Source organism: Cherax quadricarinatus, chromosome 79 (assembly GCF_038502225.1).
Source record: "Cherax quadricarinatus isolate ZL_2023a chromosome 79, ASM3850222v1, whole genome shotgun sequence".
Taxonomy (NCBI): domain Eukaryota; kingdom Metazoa; phylum Arthropoda; class Malacostraca; order Decapoda; family Parastacidae; genus Cherax; species Cherax quadricarinatus.
In genome coordinates, this window is record NC_091370.1 from 17,997,394 (window position 1) to 18,017,601 (window position 20,208).

Here is a 20,208-nt window from a genome sequence, read left to right on the forward strand (position 1 = left end):
TAATTGTGGTTGCAGGGGTTGAGACTCAGCTCCTGGCTCCGCCTCTTCACTGACCGCTACTAGGTCCTCCCTCTCCCTGCTCCATGAGCTTTATCATACCTCGTCTTAAAACTATGTATAGTTCCTGCCTCGACTACATCGCTTGCCAGACTATTCCTCTTCCTAAGAAACTCTGTGACTGAAAAAATACTTCCTAACATCCATTTGACTCATCTGAGTCTTCAGCTTCCAATTGTGACCCCTTGTTTCTGTGTCCCATCTCTGGAACATCCTGTCTCTGTCCACCTTGCCTATTCCACGCAGTATTTTGTATGTCGTTATCATGTCTCCCCTGACCCTCCTGTCCTCCAGTGTCGTCAGACCGATTTCCCTTAACCTTTCTTCATAGGACATTCCCCTTAGCTCTGGAACTAGCCTTTGCACTTTCTCTAATTTCTTGAAGTGTTTGACCAGGTGTGGGTTCCAAACTGGTGCTGCGTACTCCAGTATGGGCCTGACATACACAATGTATAAAGTCTTGAACGATTCCTTACTGAGGTACCGGAACGCTGTTCTCAGGTTTGCCAGGCGCCCATATGCCGCAGCAGTTATCTGGTTAATGTGTGCTTCTGGCGATGTACTCGGTATTATAATCACTCCTAGGTCTTTCTCCTTCAGTGAAGTTTGCAGCCTTTGGCCACCTAGCCTATACTCTGTCTGCGGTCTTCTTTGCCCTTCTCCGATCTTCATGACTTTGCATTTGGCGGGGTTAAATTCTAGGAGCCAGTTTCTGGACCACGCATCCAGACTGTCCAGGTCTCTTCGTAGAACTGTCTGGTCCGCGTCTGATTTAATTCTCCTCATTAACTTCACATCATCTGCAAACAGGGACACTTCTAAGGCTATCCCTTCCATCATGTCATTCACATATACCAAGAATAGCACTGGTCCCAGGACTGACCCCTGTGGGACCCCGCTCGTCACCGGAGCCCACTCTGACTCCTCATCGCGGACCATGACTCGCTGTTGCCTCCCTGTTAGATGTTCTCTGATCCATTGCAGTGCCCTTCCTGTTGTATGTGCCTGTGTGTGTGTGTGTGTGTGTGTGTGTGTGTGTCCCAGCTCAAGTTCAGACATCCTAGGCTAGGCTAGGTGTCAGGTGTCGTTGCCAGGTGCTGGGAGTCAGGTTCCTTTAGTCTAGTTGTTGCTGAGTGCCTTCGGAGTGCCACATGTCCTTGTCTCCTTGGTAGGTGCCATCTATACTGCCACTGTCACCTTGCTAGATGCCATCTATACTGCCACTGTCACCTTGCTAGGTGCCATCTATACTGCCACTGTCACCTTGCTAGATGCCATCTACACTGCCATTGTCACCTTGCTAGATGCCATCTACACTGCCATTGTCACCTTGCTAGATGCCATCTACACTACCATTGTCACCTTGCTAGATGCCATCTACACCGCCATTGTCACCTTGCTAGATGCCATCTACACTGCCATTGTCACCTTGCTAGATGCCATCTACACTGCCATTGTCACCTTGCTAGATGCCATCTACACTGCCATTGTCACCTTGCTAGATGCCATCTACGCTGCCATTGTCACCTTGCTAGATGCCATCTACGCTGCCATTGTCACCTTGCTAGATGCCATCTATGCTGCCACTGTCACCTTGCTAGGTACCATCTACACTGTCATTGTCACCTTTCTAGATGCCATCTACACTGTCATTGTCACCTTGCTAGATGCCATCTACACTACCATTGTCACCTTGCTAGATACCATCTACACTACCATTGTCACCTTGCTAGATGCCATCTACACTACCATTGTCACCTTGCTAGATGCCATCTACACTACCATTGTCACCTTGCTAGATGCCATCTACACTACCATTGTCACCTTGCTAGATGCCATCTACACTACCATTGTCACCTTGCTAGATGCCATCTACACTACCATTGTCACCTTGCTAGATGCCATCTACACTACCATTGTCACCTTGCTAGGTGCCATCTACACTACCATTGTCACCTTGCTAGGTGCCATCTACACTACCATTGTCACCTTGCTAGATGCCATCTACACTACCATTGTCACCTTGCTAGATGCCATCTACACTACCATTGTCACCTTGCTAGGTAATATTATAGTTATAAGGGAATAAGACCAGATAGTTGGCTAACAACGTACAATAACGAAGGTTGTGTGTGTTGCAGGTCCTTGTTGTGAGTGCCACAGACCAGCTACCAGACCTACAACAACAACAACAACAACAACAACACACACTAAACGACCCAGAGGTCAGTAACAAGTATTATTATTATTGTTATTATTATTATTATTATTATTAGAGGTATAACTATTAAACTGTAAAGCTCGGCCTTAGTGCTGCTGCTGCTGCTGCTGCTGCTGCTGTTCCTCTTCCTGCTTGTCCCCTTCCTGCTTGTCCTCTTCCTGCTTGTCCTCTTCCTGCTTGTCCTCTTCCTGCTTGTCCTCTTCCTGCTTGTCCCCTTCCTGCTTGTCCTCTTCCTGCTTGTCCTCTTCCTGCTTGTCCCCTTCCTGCTTGCCCCCTTCCTGCTTGTCCTCTTCCTGCTTGTCCCCTTCCTGCTTGTCCTCTTCCTGCTTGTCCTCTTCCTGCTTGTCTTCTTCCTGCTTGTCTTCTTCCTGCTTGTCTTCTTCCTGCTTGTCTTCTTCCTGCTTGTCCTCTTCCTGCTTGTCTTCTTCCTGCTTGTCTTCTTCCTGCTTGTCCTCTTCCTGCTTATCTTTCTGCTTGTCCCCTTCCTGCTTGTCTTCTTCCTGCTTGTCTTCTTCCTGCTTGTCTTCTTCCTGCTTGTCCTCTTCCTGCTTGTCTTCTTCCTGCTTGTCTTCTTCCTGCTTGTCTTCTTCCTGCTCGTCTTCTTCCTGCTTGTCTTCTTCCTGCTTGTCTTCATCCTGCTTGTCTTCTTCCTGCTAGTCTTCTTCCTGCTTGTCTTCTTCCTGCTTGTCTTCTTCCTGCTTGTCTTCTTCCTGCTTGTCTTCCTGCTTGTCTTCTTCCTGCTTGTCTTCTTCCTGCTTGTCTTCTTCCTGCTTGTCTTCTTCCTGCTTGTCTTCTTCCTGCTTGTCTTCTTCCTGCTTGTCCTCTTCCTGCTTGTCTTCTTCCTGCTAGTCTTCTTCCTGCTAGTCTTCTTCCTGCTTGTCTTCTTCCTGCTTGTCTTCTTCCTGCTTGTCTTCTTCCTGCTTGTCCTCTTCCTACTTTTCTTCCTGCTTGTCTTCTTCCTGCTTGTCTTCTTCCTGCTTGTCCTCTTCCTACTTTTCTTCCTGCTTGTCTTCTTCCTACTCGTCTTCTTCCTGCTTGTCTTCTTCCTGCTTGTCTTCTTCCTACTCGTCTTCTTCCTGCTTGTCTTCTTCCTGCTTGTCTTCTTCCTGCTTGTCTTCTTCCTGCTTGTCCTCTTCCTACTTGTCTTCTTCCTGCTTGTCTTCTTCCTGCTTGTCTTCTTCCTGCTTGTCCTCTTCCTACTTGTCTTCTTCCTGCTTGTCTTCTTCCTGCTTGTCTTCTTCCTGCTTGTCTTCTTCCTGCTTGTCTTCTTCCTGCTTGTCTTCTTCCTACTTGTCTTCTTCCTGCTTGTCTTCTTCCTGCTTGTCTTCTTCCTACTTGTCTTCTTCCTGCTTGTCTTCTTCCTGCTTGTCTTCTTCCTGCTTGTCTTCTTCCTGCTTGTCTTCTTCCTGCTTGTCTTCTTCCTGCTTGTCTTCTTCCTGCTTGTCTTCTTCCTGCTTGTCTTCTTCCTGCTTGTCTTCTTCCTGCTTGTCCTCTTCCTACTTGTCTTCTTCCTGCTTGTCTTCTTCCTGCTTGTCTTCCTGCTTGTCCTCTTCCTACTTGTCTTCTTCCTGCTTGTCTTCTTCCTGCTTGTCTTCTTCCTGCTTGTCTTCTTCCTGCTTGTCTTCTTCCTGCTTGTCTTCTTCCTGCTTGTCTTCTTCCTGCTTGTCTTCTTCCTGCTTGTCTTCTTCCTGCTTGTCTTCTTCCTGCTTGTCTTCTTCCTACTTGTCTTCTTCCTACTTGTCTTCTTCCTGCTTGTCTTCTTCCTGCTTGTCTTCTTCCTGCTTGTCTTCTTCCTGCTTGTCTTCTTCCTGCTTGTCTTCTTCCTGCTTGTCCTCTTCCTACTTGTCTTCTTCCTACTTGTCTTCTTCCTACTTGTCTTCTTCCTGCTTGTCTTCTTCCTGCTTGTCTTCTTCCTGCTTGTCTTCTTCCTGCTTGTCTTCTTCCTACTTGTCTTCTTCCTGCTTGTCTTCTTCCTGCTTGTCTTCTTCCTGCTTGTCTTCTTCCTGCTTGTCCTCTTCCTACTTGTCTTCTTCCTGCTTGTCTTCTTCCTGCTTGTCTTCTTCCTGCTTGTCTTCTTCCTGCTTGTCCTCTTCCTGCTTGTCTTCTTCCTGCTTGTCTTCTTCCTGCTTGTCCTCTTCCTACTTGTCTTCTTCCTGCTTGTCTTCTTCCTGCTTGTCCTCTTCCTACTTGTCTTCTTCCTGCTTGTCTTCTTCCTGCTTGTCTTCTTCCTGCTTGTCTTCTTCCTGCTTGTCTTCTTCCTACTTGTCTTCTTCCTGCTTGTCTTCTTCCTGCTTGTCTTCTTCCTGCTTGTCTTCTTCCTGCTTGTCTTCTTCCTGCTTGTCTTCTTCCTGCTTGTCTTCTTCCTACTTGTCTTCTTCCTGCTTGTCTTCCTACTTGTCTTCTTCCTGCTTGTCTTCTTCCTGCTTGTCTTCTTCCTGCTTGTCTTCTTCCTACTTGTCTTCTTCCTGCTTGTCCTCTTCCTACTTGTCTTCTTCCTGCTTGTCTTCTTCCTGCTTGTCCTCTTCCTACTTGTCTTCTTCCTACTTGTCTTCTTCCTGCTTGTCCTCTTCCTACTTGTCTTCCTGCTTGTCTTCTTCCTGCTTGTCCTCTTCCTACTTGTCTTCTTCCTGCTTGTCTTCTTCCTGCTTGTCCTCTTCCTACTTGTCTTCTTCCTGCTTGTCTTCTTCCTACTTGTCTTCTTCCTACTTGTCTTCTTCCTGCTTGTCTTCTTCCTACTTGTCTTCTTCCTGCTTGTCTTCTTCCTGCTTGTCCTCTTCCTACTTGTCTTCTTCCTGCTTGTCTTCTTCCTGCTTGTCTTCTTCCTGCTTGTCTTCTTCCTGCTTGTCATCTTCCTGCTTGTCTTCTTCCTGCTTGTCTTCTTCCTGCTTGTCATCTTCCTGCTTGTCTTCTTCCTGCTTGTCATCTTCCTGCTTGTCTTCTTCCTGCTTGTCATCTTCCTGCTTGTCATTTCCTGCTTGTCTTCTTCCTGCTTGTCATCTTCCTGCTTGTCATCTTCCTGCTTGTCTTCTTCCTGCTTGTCTTCTTCCTGCTTGTCATCTTCCTGCTTGTCATCTTCCTGCTTGTCTTCTTCCTGCTTGTCTTCTTCCTGCTTGTCTTCTTCCTGCTTGTCTTCTTCCTGCTTGTCTTCTTCCTGCTTGTCATCTTCCTGCTTGTCATCTTCCTGCTTGTCTTCTTCCTGCTTGTCATCTTCCTGCTTGTCTTCTTCCTGCTTGTCTTCTTCCTGCTTGTCTTCTTCCTGCTTGTCTTCTTCCTGCTTGTCTTCTTCCTGCTTGTCTTCTTCCTGCTTGTCATCTTCCTGCTTGTCATCTTCCTGCTTGTCTTCTTCCTGCTTGTCATCTTCCTGCTTGTCATCTTCCTGCTTGTCTTCTTCCTGCTTGTCTTCTTCCTGCTTGTCTTCTTCCTGCTTGTCATCTTCCTGCTTGTCATCTTCCTGCTTGTCATCTTCCTGCTTGTCTTCTTCCTGCTTGTCATCTTCCTGCTTGTCTTCTTCCTGCTTGTCTTCTTCCTGCTTGTCATCTTCCTGCTTGTCATCTTCCTGCTTGTCTTCTTCCTGCTTGTCATCTTCCTGCTTGTCATCTTCCTGCTTGTCTTCTTCCTGCTTGTCATCTTCCTGCTTGTCATCTTCCTGCTTGTCTTCTTCCTGCTTGTCATCTTCCTGCTTGTCTTCTTCCTGCTTGTCTTCTTCCTGCTTGTCATCTTCCTGCTTGTCTTCTTCCTGCTTGTCTTCTTCCTGCTTGTCATCTTCCTGCTTGTCTTCTTCCTGCTTGTCTTCTTCCTGCTTGTCATCTTCCTGCTAGTCTTCTTCCTGCTAGGCTTCTTCCTGCTTGTCTTCTTCCTGCTTGTCTTCTTCCTGCTTTTCTTCCTGCTTGTCTTCTTCCTGCTTGTCTTCTTCCTGCTTGTCTTCTTCCTGCTTGTCATCTTCCTGCTTGTCTTCTTCCTGCTTGTCATCTTCCTGCTTGTCTTCTTCCTGCTTGTCATCTTCCTGCTAGTCTTCTTCCTGCTTGTCTTCTTCCTGCTTGTCTTCTTCCTGCTTGTCTTCTTCCTGCTTGTCTTCCTGCTTGTCCTCTTCCTACTTGTCTTCTTCCTGCTTGTCTTCTTCCTGCTTGTCTTCTTCCTGCTTGTCTTCTTCCTGCTTGTCATCTTCCTGCTTGTCTTCTTCCTGCTTGTCTTCTTCCTGCTTGTCTTCTTCCTGCTTGTCTTCTTCCTGCTTGTCTTCTTCCTGCTTGTCTTCTTCCTGCTTGTCTTCTTCCTGCTTGTCTTCTTCGTGCTTGTCTTCTTCCTGCTTGTCTTCTTCCTGCTTGTCTTCTTCCTGCTTGTCTTCTTCCTGCTTGTCATCTTCCTGCTTGTCATCTTCCTGCTTGTCTTCTTCCTGCTTGTCTTCTTCCTGCTTGTCTTCTTCCTGCTTGTCTTCTTCCTGCTTGTCTTCTTCCTGCTTGTCTTCTTCCTGCTTGTCTTCTTCCTGCTTGTCTTCTTCCTGCTTGTCATCTTCCTGCTAGTCTTCTTCCTGCTAGGCTTCTTCCTGCTTGTCTTCTTCCTGCTTGTCTTCTTCCTGCTTTTCTTCCTGCTTGTCTTCTTCCTGCTTGTCTTCTTCCTGCTTGTCTTCTTCCTGCTTGTCTTCTTCCTGCTTGTCATCTTCCTACTAGTCTTCTTCCTGCTAGGCTTCTTCCTGCTTGTCTTCTTCCTGCTTGTCTTCTTCCTGCTTTTCTTCCTGCTTGTCTTCTTCCTGCTTGTCTTCTTCCTGCTTGTCTTCTTCCTGCTTGTCTTCTTCCTGCTTGTCTTCTTCCTGCTTGTCATCTTCCTGCTAGTCTTCTTCCTGCTAGGCTTCTTCCTGCTTGTCTTCTTCCTGCTTGTCTTCTTCCTGCTTGTCATCTTCCTGCTTGTCTTCTTCCTGCTTGTCTTCTTCCTGCTTGTCTTCTTCCTGCTTGTCTTCTTCCTGCTTGTCTTCTTCCTGCTTTTCTTCCTTCTTGTCTTCTTCCTGCTTGTCTTCTTCCTGCTTGTCTTCTTCCTGCTTGTCTTCTTCCTGCTTGTCTTCTTCCTGCTTGTCTTCTTCCTGCTTGTCTTCTTCCTGCTTGTCTTCTTCCTGCTTGTCATCTTCCTGCTTGTCATCTTCCTGCTTGTCATCTTCCTGCTTGTCATCTTCCTGCTTGTCATCTTCCTGCTTGTCATCTTCCTGCTTGTCATCTTCCTGCTTGTCATCTTCCTGCTTGTCATCTTCCTGCTCCTCCTGGGATGAATGCTGCTAATTAACCAACGTTTTACTAACGAATGCTTAATTAGTAGCAAAAACTGTTTCTACATTATTAGAATGTTCATAGTTACTAGAATTTTAACCAGACTTATTTTTTAATATTGTTAATGTGCGTGTGTTATTATAACTGTTGTTAAAAATAGATGTTAACAAGAGCCAAGGGTTAACTAGGTTGTTATACATGAAATAATTATCTTTCTCTCACTCTTGTTCCATCACAAGGCCCCTCCTCTCCTGTCTCTTGTTCCATCACAAGGCCCCTCCTCTCCTGTCTCTTGTTCCATCACAAGGCCCCTCCTCTCCTGTCTCTTGTTCCATCACAAGGTCCCTCCTCTCCTGTCTCTTGTTCCATCACAAGGCCCCTCCTCTCCTGTCTCTTGTTCCATCACAAGGTCCCTCCTCTCCTGTCTCTTGTTCCATCACAAGGCCCCTCCTCTTCTGTCTCTTGTTCCATCACAAGGCCCCTCCTCTCCTGTCTCTTGTTCCATCACAAGGTCCCTCCTCTTCTGTCTCTTGTTCCATCACAAGGCCCCTCCTCTCCTGTCTCTTGTTCCATCACAAGGCCCCTCCTCTCCTGTCTCTTGTTCCATCACAAGGCCCCTCCTCTCCTGTCTCTTGTTCCATCACAAGGCCCCTCCTCTCCTGTCTCTTGTTCCATCACAAGGCCCCTCCTCTCCTGTCTCTTGTTCCATCACAAGGCCCCTCCTCTCCTGTCTCTTGTTCCATCACAAGGCCCCTCCTCTCCTGTCTCTTGTTCCATCACAAGGCCCCTTCTCTCCTGTCTCTTGTTCCATCACAAGGCCCCTCCTCTCCTGTCTCTTGTTCCATCACAAGGCCCCTCCTTTCCTGTCTCTTGTTCCATCACAAGGCCCCTCCTCTCCTGTCTCTTGTTCCATCACAAGGCCCCTCCTCTCCTGTCTCTTGTTCCATCACAAGGTCCCTCCTCTCCTGTCTCTTGTTCCATCACAAGGTCCCTCCTCTCCTGTCTCTTGTTCCATCACAAGGCCCCTCCTCTCCTGTCTCTTGTTCCATCACAAGGCCCCTCCTCTCCTGTCTCTTGTTCCATCACAAGGCCCCTCCTCTCCTGTCTCTTGTTCCATCACAAGGTCCCTCCTCTCCTGTCTCTTGTTCCATCACAAGGCCCCTCCTCTCCTGTCTCTTGTTCCATCACAAGGCCCCTCCTCTCCTGTCTCTTGTTCCATCACAAGGCCCCTCCTCTCCTGTCTCTTGTTCCATCACAAGGCCCCTCCTCTCCTGTCTCTTGTTCCATCACAAGGTCCCTCCTCTCCTGTCTCTTGTTCCATCACAAGGCCCCTCCTCTCCTGTCTCTTGTTCCATCACAAGGCCCCTCCTCTCCTGTCTCTTGTTCCATCACAAGGTCCCTCCTCTCCTGTCTCTTGTTCCATCACAAGGCCCCTCCTCTTCTGTCTCTTGTTCCATCACAAGGCCCCTCCTCTCCTGTCTCTTGTTCCATCACAAGGTCCCTCCTCTTCTGTCTCTTGTTCCATCACAAGGCCCCTCCTCTCCTGTCTCTTGTTCCATCACAAGGCCCCTCCTCTCCTGTCTCTTGTTCCATCACAAGGCTCCTCCTCTCCTGTCTCTTGTTCCATCACAAGGCCCCTCCTCTCCTGTCTTTTGTTCCATCACAAAGCCCCTCCTCTCCTGTCTCTTGTTCCATCACAAGGCCCCTCCTCTCCTGTCTCTTGTTCCATCACAAGGCCCCTCCTCTCCTGTCTCTTGTTCCATCACAAGGCCCCTCTCCTGTCTCTTGTTCCATTACAAGGCCCCTCTCCATCTGTCTCTTGTTCCATCACAAGGCACCTCTCCTTCTGTCTCTTGTTTCATTACAAGGCCCCTCTCCATCTGTCTCTTGTTCCATTACAAGGCCCCTCTCCTGTCTCTTGTTCCATTACAAGGCCCCTCTCCATCTGTCTCTTGTTCCATTACAAGGCCCCTCTCCTTCTGTCTCTTGTTCCATTACAAGGCCCCTCTCCTGTCTCTTGTACCATTACAAGGCCCCTCTCCATCTGTCTCTTGTTCCATTACAAGGCCCCTCTCCTGTCTCTTGTTCCATTACAAGGCCCCTCTCCTGTCTCTTGTTCCATTACAAGGCCCCTCTCCATCTGTCTCTTGTTCCATTACAAGGCCCCTCTCCTGTCTCTTGTTCCATGACAAGGCCCCTCTCCATCTGTCTCTTGTTCCATTACAAGGCCCCTCTCCATCTGTCTCTTGTTCCATCACAAGGCCCCTCTCCATCTGTCTCTTGTTCCATTACAAGGCCCCTCTCCATCTGTCTCTAGTTCCATCACAAGGCCCCTCTCCATCTGTCTCTTGTTCCATCACAAGGCCCCTCTCCTTCTGTCTCTTGTTCCATCACAAGGCCCCTTTCCATCTGTCTTCTCAATCCTTTGTCACAGGTTCCTCCATAACCCCTCCATCAACCCTCCATCACCCTCCATCACCCTCCATCATCCCCCATCAACCCTCCATCATTCCTCACACTCAAGAATCACAACAACGTTCTGAAGGTTCTTCAAGGATAATGATAGGCTGGATAACTAGAACTTATAAGATGAGAGATGCTGAGCCAGTGATGATACTCTTAAGTCACTTGTCCTCTCCTGGCTGGTATACTGTTGTATACTGACGACCACCTTCAAGACAGGCTGGTATACTGTTGTATACTGACGACCACCTTCAAGACAGGCTGGTATACTGTTGTATACTGACGACCACCTTCAAGACAGGCTGGTATACTGTTGTATACTGACGACCACCTTCAAGACAGGTTGGTATACTGTTGTATACTGACGACCACCTTCAAGACAGGCTGGTATACTGTTGTATACTGACGACCACCTTCAAGACAGGCTGGTATACTGTTGTATACTGACGACCACCTTCAAGACAGGCTGGTATACTGTTGTATACTGATCACTTTCGAGACAGGCAAGATTACTGAGCTGGAAAACGTACAGAGAACCTTCACTGTTCGCATACATTCAAACATCTGAACTACTGCCAATGTTTAAGTCCCTTCAAATGTACTCCTTGGAACTTAGGCGAGAAAGGTACAACATAATTTACACCTGAAAAATTCTGGAGGGTCTGGGGCCAAATTGCACACTGAAGTTACTCCTTGTGACAAGAGACTTGACAGATGGTGCAAAATATCTCCATTGATATGTAGGGGCGCGGCTGTTACTGTTGATTATAGTAACAGTCTGGTTGATCAGGGCTTGATGCACCAGGAGACCTGGTCCGGGACCGGGCCGAGGGTGCGCTGACCCCTCAGTAACATCGTTCAGCCACTTCAAACCACGTTTCCGCCCGTCCATAAGCCCCCTCCTTTATCACCCCTATCCTGCCATCCACCTTCCCCCTCCTACCATCCATCTGCCTTCCTAACCCCCCTCCCTCCCCCCACTCCTCACAACTCAAGTCGACTCACACAAATTAATAATACACAGGAGATGAGAGCCTGGGCAAGCAATTACCAGGCAGGGCAGGGCGAGGCTCCAGCTGGCTGGTGCCCGGGCAGGGTGTGAACCAGCTGGCTGGTGTCCGGGCACCACCAGCTGGAGGGTGTGAACCAGCTGTCTGGTTCCCGGGCAAGGTGTAAGCCAGCGCGTCTGTGTGTGTGTGTGTGTGTGTGTGTGTGTGTGTGTGTGTGTGTGTGTGTGTGTGTGTGTGTATGTACTTACCTATTCGTACTCACCTAATTGTGGTTGCAGGAGTCGAGTCATAGCTCCTGGCCCCGCCTTTTTATTGGTCCCTAGTAGGTCCACTCTCCGTGTGTGTGTGTGTGTGTGTGTGTGTGTGTATGTGTATGTGTGTGTATCATAGTTAACCATTAACAACCCGGTTGTTTGGAACTATTAACCGCCATGCTTGCTTGGTTAATGGGGTTTAAAGACTGTCTATTACACGATGGTCATTAAGACCGCACGTCACTTTTTCACCACAAGTCAAGAATATTTTAATACCTAAAATAGTGATCGAAGTCTCAGTGTAGATAGTGGGAGACATACACCTCCCAGTGTATATACAGTGGGGAACATACACCTCCCAGTGTATATACAATTGGAGACATACACCTCTCAGTGTAGATACAGTGGGAGACACACCTCTCGGTGTATATACAGAGGGAGACATACACCTCCCAGTGTATATACATGGGGGAACATACACCTCCCAGTGTATATACAGTGGGAGACATACACCTCTCGGTGTATATACAGTGGGAGACATACACCTCCCAGTGTATATACAGTGGGAGACACACCTCTCGATGTATATACAGAGGGAGACATACACCTCCCAGTGTATATACATGGGGGAACATACACCTCCCAGTGTATATACAGTGGGAGACATACACCTCCCAGTGTATATACAGTGGGAGACATACACCTCTGTACATACAGTGAGTCATACACAGTGATCATATAGGTTAGGTCACAGTGGTCAGAAGACAGAACAAGTATTTCCTGACGTTGGTCTTAGTCACATGATGACCCGCCACTGAAGCTTGTGGTCACCTGACTCACATCTTCCACTCCACCACTTTAAAAAATAAACTAGGTTGGTTATTTTCCGGTATAGAAATACACAGAATGATTCCCCCCACTGGTGACTCACCCTAGACTCACCATCCTGACTCATCACTCAACCATAGTGAAACATTACAAGCTGAGTTTGGCTGCCCGCCCACCACACTCAGATACGCCTAGCCTATAAAAAAAATGGTTTCCGACCCGACAAGGAGGTTTTTCTCATTAGAACAGAAAAAAAGTCATTAAGGGTAGGGCGGTGGGTATATAGAGAAGTTCCCCCTCAGAAACCCCAGATGAAAGAAAACGGGCACTCAGGGGATGAAATAACGGGATGCTTATCTTTCCTCTGGCTGCTAACTGCCACATCTATTTTTTTTTATTTTAGCACCACATCAAGGTTTTCTTATATTATAAAACACGAAGGTTTAATAGGTTTTATATTTTTGCTGGCCCTAACGCAAAAATAAACTTGAATTGTTGTGGTCTGATTGATTATTTACATAGAAATTTGTTATTGATGTTTATAAGACAACGTTGGAGAGATTTGATATTCATTTTTTTTTCTTTCCTTTGATTCTTACCTGTGAGTCCTCATTCATTCCTTTAATTCCTCCGCCGCCATCTGTTGTGTTCTCAGTTTCCCCTCATCCATAGTGGGTCATTACGTGTGAGCCTCTTCGTTCTTCGTTGTAGCTTAAGATTCACTTCAGGAAACACTTGTCCTGTTTCCGAACAAACATTATACCTACCTGTTGTAGCCTCAGTGACCAGGAAACTGTTGTAGCCTCACAGTGACTGGGAAACTGTTGTAGCCTCACAGTGACTGGGAAACTGTTGTAGCCTCACAGTGACTGGGAAACTGTTGTAGCCTCACAGTGACTGGGAAACTGTTGTAGCCTCACAGTGACTGGGAAACTGTTGTAGCCTCACAGTGACTGGGAAACTGTTGTAGCCTCACAGTGACTGGGAAACTGTTGTAGCCTCACAGTGACTGGGAAACTGTTGTAGCCTCACAGTGACTGGGAAACTGTTGTAGCCTCACAGTGACTGGGAAACTGTTGTAACCTCACAGTGACTGGGAAACTGTTGTAGCCTCACAGTGACTGGGGAACTGTTGTAGCCTCACAGTGACTGGGAAACTGTTGTAGCCTCACAGTGACTGGGAAACTGTTGTAGCCTCACAGTGACTGGTAAACTGTTGTAGCCTCAGTGTCTACGAGAGAGAGCTTTATCAACACCCTGCGGAGGGAGGGTGAGGGGGCCAGGCAGATCTTTGCGTAGTCACCACCAGTACGATCAATCTCATTTGTCTTGGTGAAGCGATGGGAATTTATCAGCCGGCCTAGCGTAGTACGAGGGTCGGGACGTACCTGGCCAGGTCAACACCAGGCTGTAGTGGAGACTAGGCCTACCCTGGTTAAGGTTAGGCCTGGCGTGTGGATGGAGGGTAAGGGGGGATAGGGGGGATTAAGATCACAGTGTTAACCTAGAGGGGCATGACGGTATACTTTATGTATTAGAAGTTAACGTACGACTGTCATTGGTGTTATCGTGTGTTATCTGAAACAGTGTGTTATCTTTAACACACTGTGTGTTATCTACTCTGTGTTGCTGCTCTGGAATTGTTAGTGGGACCAGTAGACCACCAGAGGGAAATATTATAGACCGAGCCAGACTAGCGACGCCACACGTCTTAACAAACCTGCAACGCCAGTAAGTTTATCCAGGTACACAGTTACACAAATTATCATACATAGCAGTATATGTGTAGATTACCAGGATAACCCGAAAAAGTCAGTGACTTATTTCGAGTGAGGTCCTTGAGACACTTGTATACTGTTTGCCTGTAAACACGACCCAAAAATGGCACATTTATATTTGTATTTGTATAGAAATTTGTTGATATAATCGCCGATAAATTCAGGAAGTAGCATAAAGGTTAATTTTGCGTATTGTTGTGACTAGGCTGGGTATGGGAGGTGGACATGCATGGGGGGGGGGGGTTGAAAGAGGCAATGGGAGACTGTTATACATGGCAGGCGGGGTTTAGGGTTCTCTGTGATGTTTATGTACTGATAGAGAGCCGTTGGTGATTTTATGGCCCTCTCTGTGATTGTTATGGCCCTACGCGGGCCCCCTTGTGTGAAGGCGGGGCCCCCGACCCACGTGTGAAGCTGATAAACTATCATAGTATTAAGACTAATTTCCCAGCTACTATTTGACTTCAAGTGAGTGAATATGTTACAAGGAAGTAAATATAATGTTGACTTAGAGATCAGAGAGACAAGAAACACAAGGTGAAGTGTTGTACCAGACAGAACACAAGGTGAAGTGTTGTACCAGACACAACACAAGGTGAAGTGTTGTACCAGACACAACACAAGGTGAAGTGTTGTACCAGACACAACACAAGGTGAAGTGTTGTACCAGACACAACACAAGGTGAAGTGTTGTACCAGACACAACACAAGGTGAAGTGTTGTACCAGACACAACACAAGGTGAAGTGTTGTACCAGACACAACACAAGGTGACGTGTTGTACCAGACAGAACACAAGGTGAAGTGTTGTACCAGACAGAACACAAGGTGAAGTGTTGTACCAGACACAACACAAGGTGAAGTGTTGTACCAGACAGAACACAAGGTGACGTGTTGTACCAGACAGAACACAAGGTGACGTGTTGTACCAGACAGAACACAAGGTGAAGTGTTGTACCAGACAGAACACAAGATGAAGTGTTGTACCAGACAGAACACAAGGTGAAGTGTTGTACCAGACAGAACACAAGGTGAAGTGTTGTACCAGACAGAACACAAGGTGAAGTGTTGTACCAGACAGAACACAAGGTGAAGTGTTGTACCAGACAGAACACAAGGTGACGTGTTGTACCAGACAGAACACAAGGTGACGTGTTGTACCAGACAGAACACAAGGTGAAGTGTTGTACCAGACAGAACACAAGGTGAAGTGTTGTACCAGACAGAACACAAGGTGAAGTGTTGTACCAGACAACACAAGGTGAAGTGTTGTACCAGACAGAACACAAGGTGAAGTGTTGTACCAGACACAACACAAGGTGAAGTGTTGTACCAGACAGAACACAAGGTGACGTGTTGTACCAGACAGAACACAAGGTGACGTGTTGTACCAGACAGAACACAAGGTGACGTGTTGTACCAGACAGAACACAAGGTGAAGTGTTGTACCAGACAGAACACAAGATGAAGTGTTGTACCAGACAGAACACAAGGTGAAGTGTTGTACCAGACAGAACACAAGGTGACGTGTTGTACCAGACAGAACACAAGGTGACGTGTTGTACCAGACAGAACACAAGGTGAAGTGTTGTACCAGACAGAACACAAGGTGAAGTGTTGTACCAGACAGAACACAAGGTGAAGTGTTGTACCAGACAGAACACAAGGTGAAGTGTTGTACCAGAGAGAACACAAGGTGACGTGTAGTACCAGACAGAACACAAGGTGAAGTGTTGTACCAGACACAACACAAGGTGAAGTGTTGTACCAGACAGAACACAAGGTGAAGTGTTGTACCAGACACAACACAAGGTGAAGTGTTGTACCAGACAGAACACAAGGTGAAGTGTTGTACCAGACAGAACACAAGGTGAAGTGTTGTACCAGACAGAACACAAGGTGAAGTGTTGTACCAGACAGAACACAAGGTGAAGTGTTGTACCAGACAGAACACAAGGTGACGTGTTGTACCAGACAGAACACAAGGTGAAGTGTTGTACCAGACAGAACACAAGGTGAAGTGTTGTACCAGACAGAACACAAGGTGAAGTGTTGTACCAGACAGAACACAAGGTTAAGTGTTGTACCAGACACAACACAAGGTGAAGTGTTGTACCAGACAGAACACAAGGTGAAGTGTTGTACCAGACAGAACACAAGGTGAAGTGTTGTACCAGACAGAACACAAGGTGAAGTGTTGTACCAGACAGAACACAAGGTGAAGTGTTGTACTAGACAGAACACAAGGTGAAGTGTTGTACCAGACAGAACACAAGGTGACGTGTTGTACCAGACAGAACACAAGGTGAAGTGTTGTACCAGACAGAACACAAGGTGACGTGTTGTACCAGACAGAACACAAGATGAAGTGTTGTACCAGACAGAACACAAGGTGACGTGTTGTACCAGACAGAACACAAGGTGACGTGTTGTACCAGACAGAACACAAGATGAAGTGTTGTACTAGACAGAACACAAGGTGGTGTTGTACCAGACAGAACACAAGGTGACGTGTTGTACCAGACAGAACACAAGGTGAAGTGTTGTACCAGACAGAACACAAGGTGAAGTGTTGTACCAGACAGAACACAAGGTGAAGTGTTGTACCAGACAGAACACAAGGTGAAGTGTTGTACCAGACAAAACACAAGGTGACGTGTTGTACCAGACAGAACACAAGGTGACGTGTTGTACCAGACAGAACACAAGGTGAAGTGTTGTACCAGACAGAACACAAGGTGAAGTGTTGTACCAGACAGAACACAAGGTGAAGTGTTGTACCAGACAGAACACAAGGTAAAGTGTTGTACCAGACAGAACACAAGGTGAAGTGTTGTACCAGACAGAACACAAGGTGACGTGTTGTACCAGACAGAACACAAGGTGACGTGTTGTACCAGACAGAACACAAGGTGAAGTGTTGTATCAGACAGAACACAAGGTGAAGTGTTGTACCAGACAGAACACAAGGTGACGTGTTGTACCAGACAGAACACAAGGTGAAGTGTTGTACCAGACAGAACACAAGGTGAAGTGTTGTACCAGACAGAACACAAGGTGAAGTGTTGTACCAGACAGAACACAAGGTGAAGTGTTGTACCAGACAGAACACAAGGTGAGGTGTTGTACCAGACAGAACACAAGGTGAAGTGTTGTACAAGACAGAACACAAGGTGAAGTGTTGTACCAGACAGAACACAAGGTGAAGTGTTGTACCAGACGGAACACAAGGTGAAGTGTTGCACTAGACAGAACACAAGGTGAAGTGTTGTACCAGACACAACACAAGGTGAAGTGTTGTACCAGACAGAACACAAGGTGAAGTGTTGCACTAGACAGAACACAAGGTGAAGTGTTGTACCAGACACAACACAAGGTGAAGTGTTGTACTAGACAGAACACAAGGTGAAGTGTTGTACCAGACAGAACACAAGGTGAAGTGTTGTACCAGACACAACACAAGGTGAAGTGTTGTACCAGACAGAACACAAGGTGAAGTGTTGTACCAGACAGAACACAAGGTGAAGTGTTGTACCAGACAGAACACAAGGTGAAGTGTTGTACCAGACACAACACAAGGTGAAGTGTTGTACTAGACAGAACACAAGGTGAAGTGTTGTACCAGACAGAACACAAGGTGAAGTGTTGTACCAGACACAACACAAGGTGAAGTGTTGTACCAGACAGAACACAAGGTGAAGTGTTGTACCAGACACAACACAAGGTGAAGTGTTGTACTAGACAGAACACAAGGTGAAGTGTTGTACCAGACAGAACACAAGGTGAAGTGTTGTACCAGACAACACAAGGTGAAGTGTTGTACCAGACAGAACACAAGGTGAAGTGTTGTACCAGACAGAACACAAGGTGAAGTGTTGTACCAGACAGAACACAAGGTGAGGTGTTGTACCAGACAGAACACAAAGTGAAGTGTTGTACCAGACACAACACAAGGTGAAGTGTTGTACCAGACAGAACACAAGGTGAAGTGTTGTACCAGACACAACACAAGGTGAAGTGTTGTACTAGACAGAACACAAGGTGAAGTGTTGTACCAGACAGAACACAAGGTGAAGTGTTGTACCAGACAGAACACAAGGTGAAGTGTTGTACCAGACACAACACAAGGTGAAGTGTTGTACCAGACAGAACACAAGGTGAAGTGTTGTACCAGACAGAACACAAGGTGAAGTGTTGTACCAGACAGAACACAAGGTGACGTGTTATACCAGACACAACACAAGGTGAAGTGTTGTACCAGACAGAACACAAGGTGAAGTGTTGTACCAGACACAACACAAGGTGTAGTGTTGTACCAGACAGAACACAAGGTGACGTGTTGTACCAGACAGAACACAAGGTGAAGTGTTGTACCAGACAGAACACAAGGTGAAGTGTTGTACCAGACAGAACACAAGGTGAAGTGTTGTACCAGACAGAACACAAGGTGAAGTGTTGTACCAGACAGAACACAAGGTGAAGTGTTGTACCAGACAGAACACAAGGTGAAGTGTTGTACCAGACAGAACACAAGGTGAAGTGTTGTACCAGACACAACACAAGGTGAAGTGTTGTACCAGACACAACACAAGGTGAAGTGTTGTACCAGACAGAACACAAGGTGAAGTGTTGTACCAGACAGAACACAAGGTGAAGTGTTGTACCAGACACAACACAAGGTGTAGTGTTGTACCAGACAGAACACAAGGTGACGTGTTGTACCAGACAGAACACAAGGTGAAGTGTTGTACCAGACAGAACACAAGGTGAAGTGTTGTACCAGACAGAACACAAAGTGAAGTGTTGTACCAGACACAACACAAGGTGAAGTGTTGTACCAGACACAACACAAGGTGAAGTGTTGTACCAGACACAACACAAGGTGAAGTGTTGTACCAGACACAACACAAGGTGAAGTGTTGTACCAGACAGAACACAAGGTGACGTGTTGTACCAGACACAACACAAGGTGAAGTGTTGTACCAGACAGAACACAAGGTGACGTGTTGTACCAGACACAACACAAGGTGAAGTGTTGTACCAGACAGAACACAAGGTGAAGTGTTGTACCAGACAGAACACAAGGTGAAGTGTTGTACCAGACACAACACAAGGTGAAGTGTTGTACCAGACAGAACACAAGGTGAAGTGTTGTACCAGACACAACACAAGGTGACGTGTTGTACCAGACAGAACACAAGGTGAAGTGTTGTACCAGACACAACACAAGGTGAAGTGTTGTACCAGACAGAACACAAGGTGAAGTGTTGCACTAGACAGAACACAAGGTGAAGTGTTGCACTAGACAGAACACAAGGTGAAGTGTTGCACTAGACAGAACACAAGGTGAAGTGTTGCACTAGACAGAACACAAGTCTTTAAGAAGAAACTGGACAAGTACCTCCACCAAATGCCAGATCAACCAGGCTGTGATGGGTATGTGGGCCAGTGGGCCAGCAGCAACAACAGCCTTGTTAACCAGACCAAGCACCAGACGAGCCTGGCCCATGGCCGGGCTCAGAGTGCAGCAACACTCTGGAAAGCTACCAGAAGTAGATATAAAGGTGAGACTTACCCATACTTCCAGCCCATGATGTCACCCATTAAACTAGAGAGAGAAGTGGGTCGAGGGGGGGTCAGGATGGGTTGGGGAGGCAGTGGGTTGATGGGGGAGGGTATGTGTGTGGGGGGGGATGTTTTCACTTCACTACCCACGACCAATGATGTGTGGGTTGTGGGCATGTCCAGTGTGGGTAGCAACTTTCATGCCAACACCGGTTCATCTACCCACTTCTACCCATGGTGTGTGTGTGTGTGTGTGTGTGTGTGTGTGTGTGTGTGTGTGTGTGTGTGTGTGTGTGTGTGTGTGTGTGTGTACTCACCTAGTTGTGGTTGCAAGGGTCGAATCACAGCTCCTGGCGGCACCCCTGTGAGGTCCGGTATGTGTGTGTGTGTGTGTGTGTGTGTGTTTTCACCCAGTTGTACTGTGTTTGTGGGAGTCGATTCTCAGCTCCTGGTCCCGCCTCTCAAGCCACAATCACCGGCGTTATTGGCTCCTGGCATCTCGGGGCCCCTGACGTACCTACTCTTGAAACTGTGTATCTAGTCTGCCTCTGCCACTTCACTATCTAACTCATTTCTCTTTAGTTTCCACGCTAAGACTGCAAAAAAGTATTTCCTAACATCCCTGTGGCTCGCGTGTGTGAGGAAGATAACGAGAAGACAGCAAGATAACGAGAAGACAGCCCAAGATAACGAGCAGACAGCCCAAGATAACGAGCAGACAGCGACAGTCTTACGAGAGGAACAGAAAGATAGTAGTTGTAAGTCAGGGTGCCGAGTCTGA

General features: G+C 47.1%; 1 protein-coding gene across 9 annotated transcripts in view; it reads left to right on the forward strand.

Moving 5' to 3' along the window:
- Nucleotides 1-20,208, forward strand: part of nolo (no long nerve cord) — a 485,538-nt gene that overhangs the window by 345,142 nt on the left and 120,188 nt on the right. For all 9 annotated transcript variants that reach the window (XM_070101993.1, XM_070101995.1, XM_070101994.1 and 6 more), the window contains exon 3: nucleotides 2,199-2,282. In XM_070101993.1, coding sequence (XP_069958094.1) covers nucleotides 2,199-2,282 — 84 coding nt within the window. The remainder of the gene's footprint in view (nucleotides 1-2,198; nucleotides 2,283-20,208) is intronic.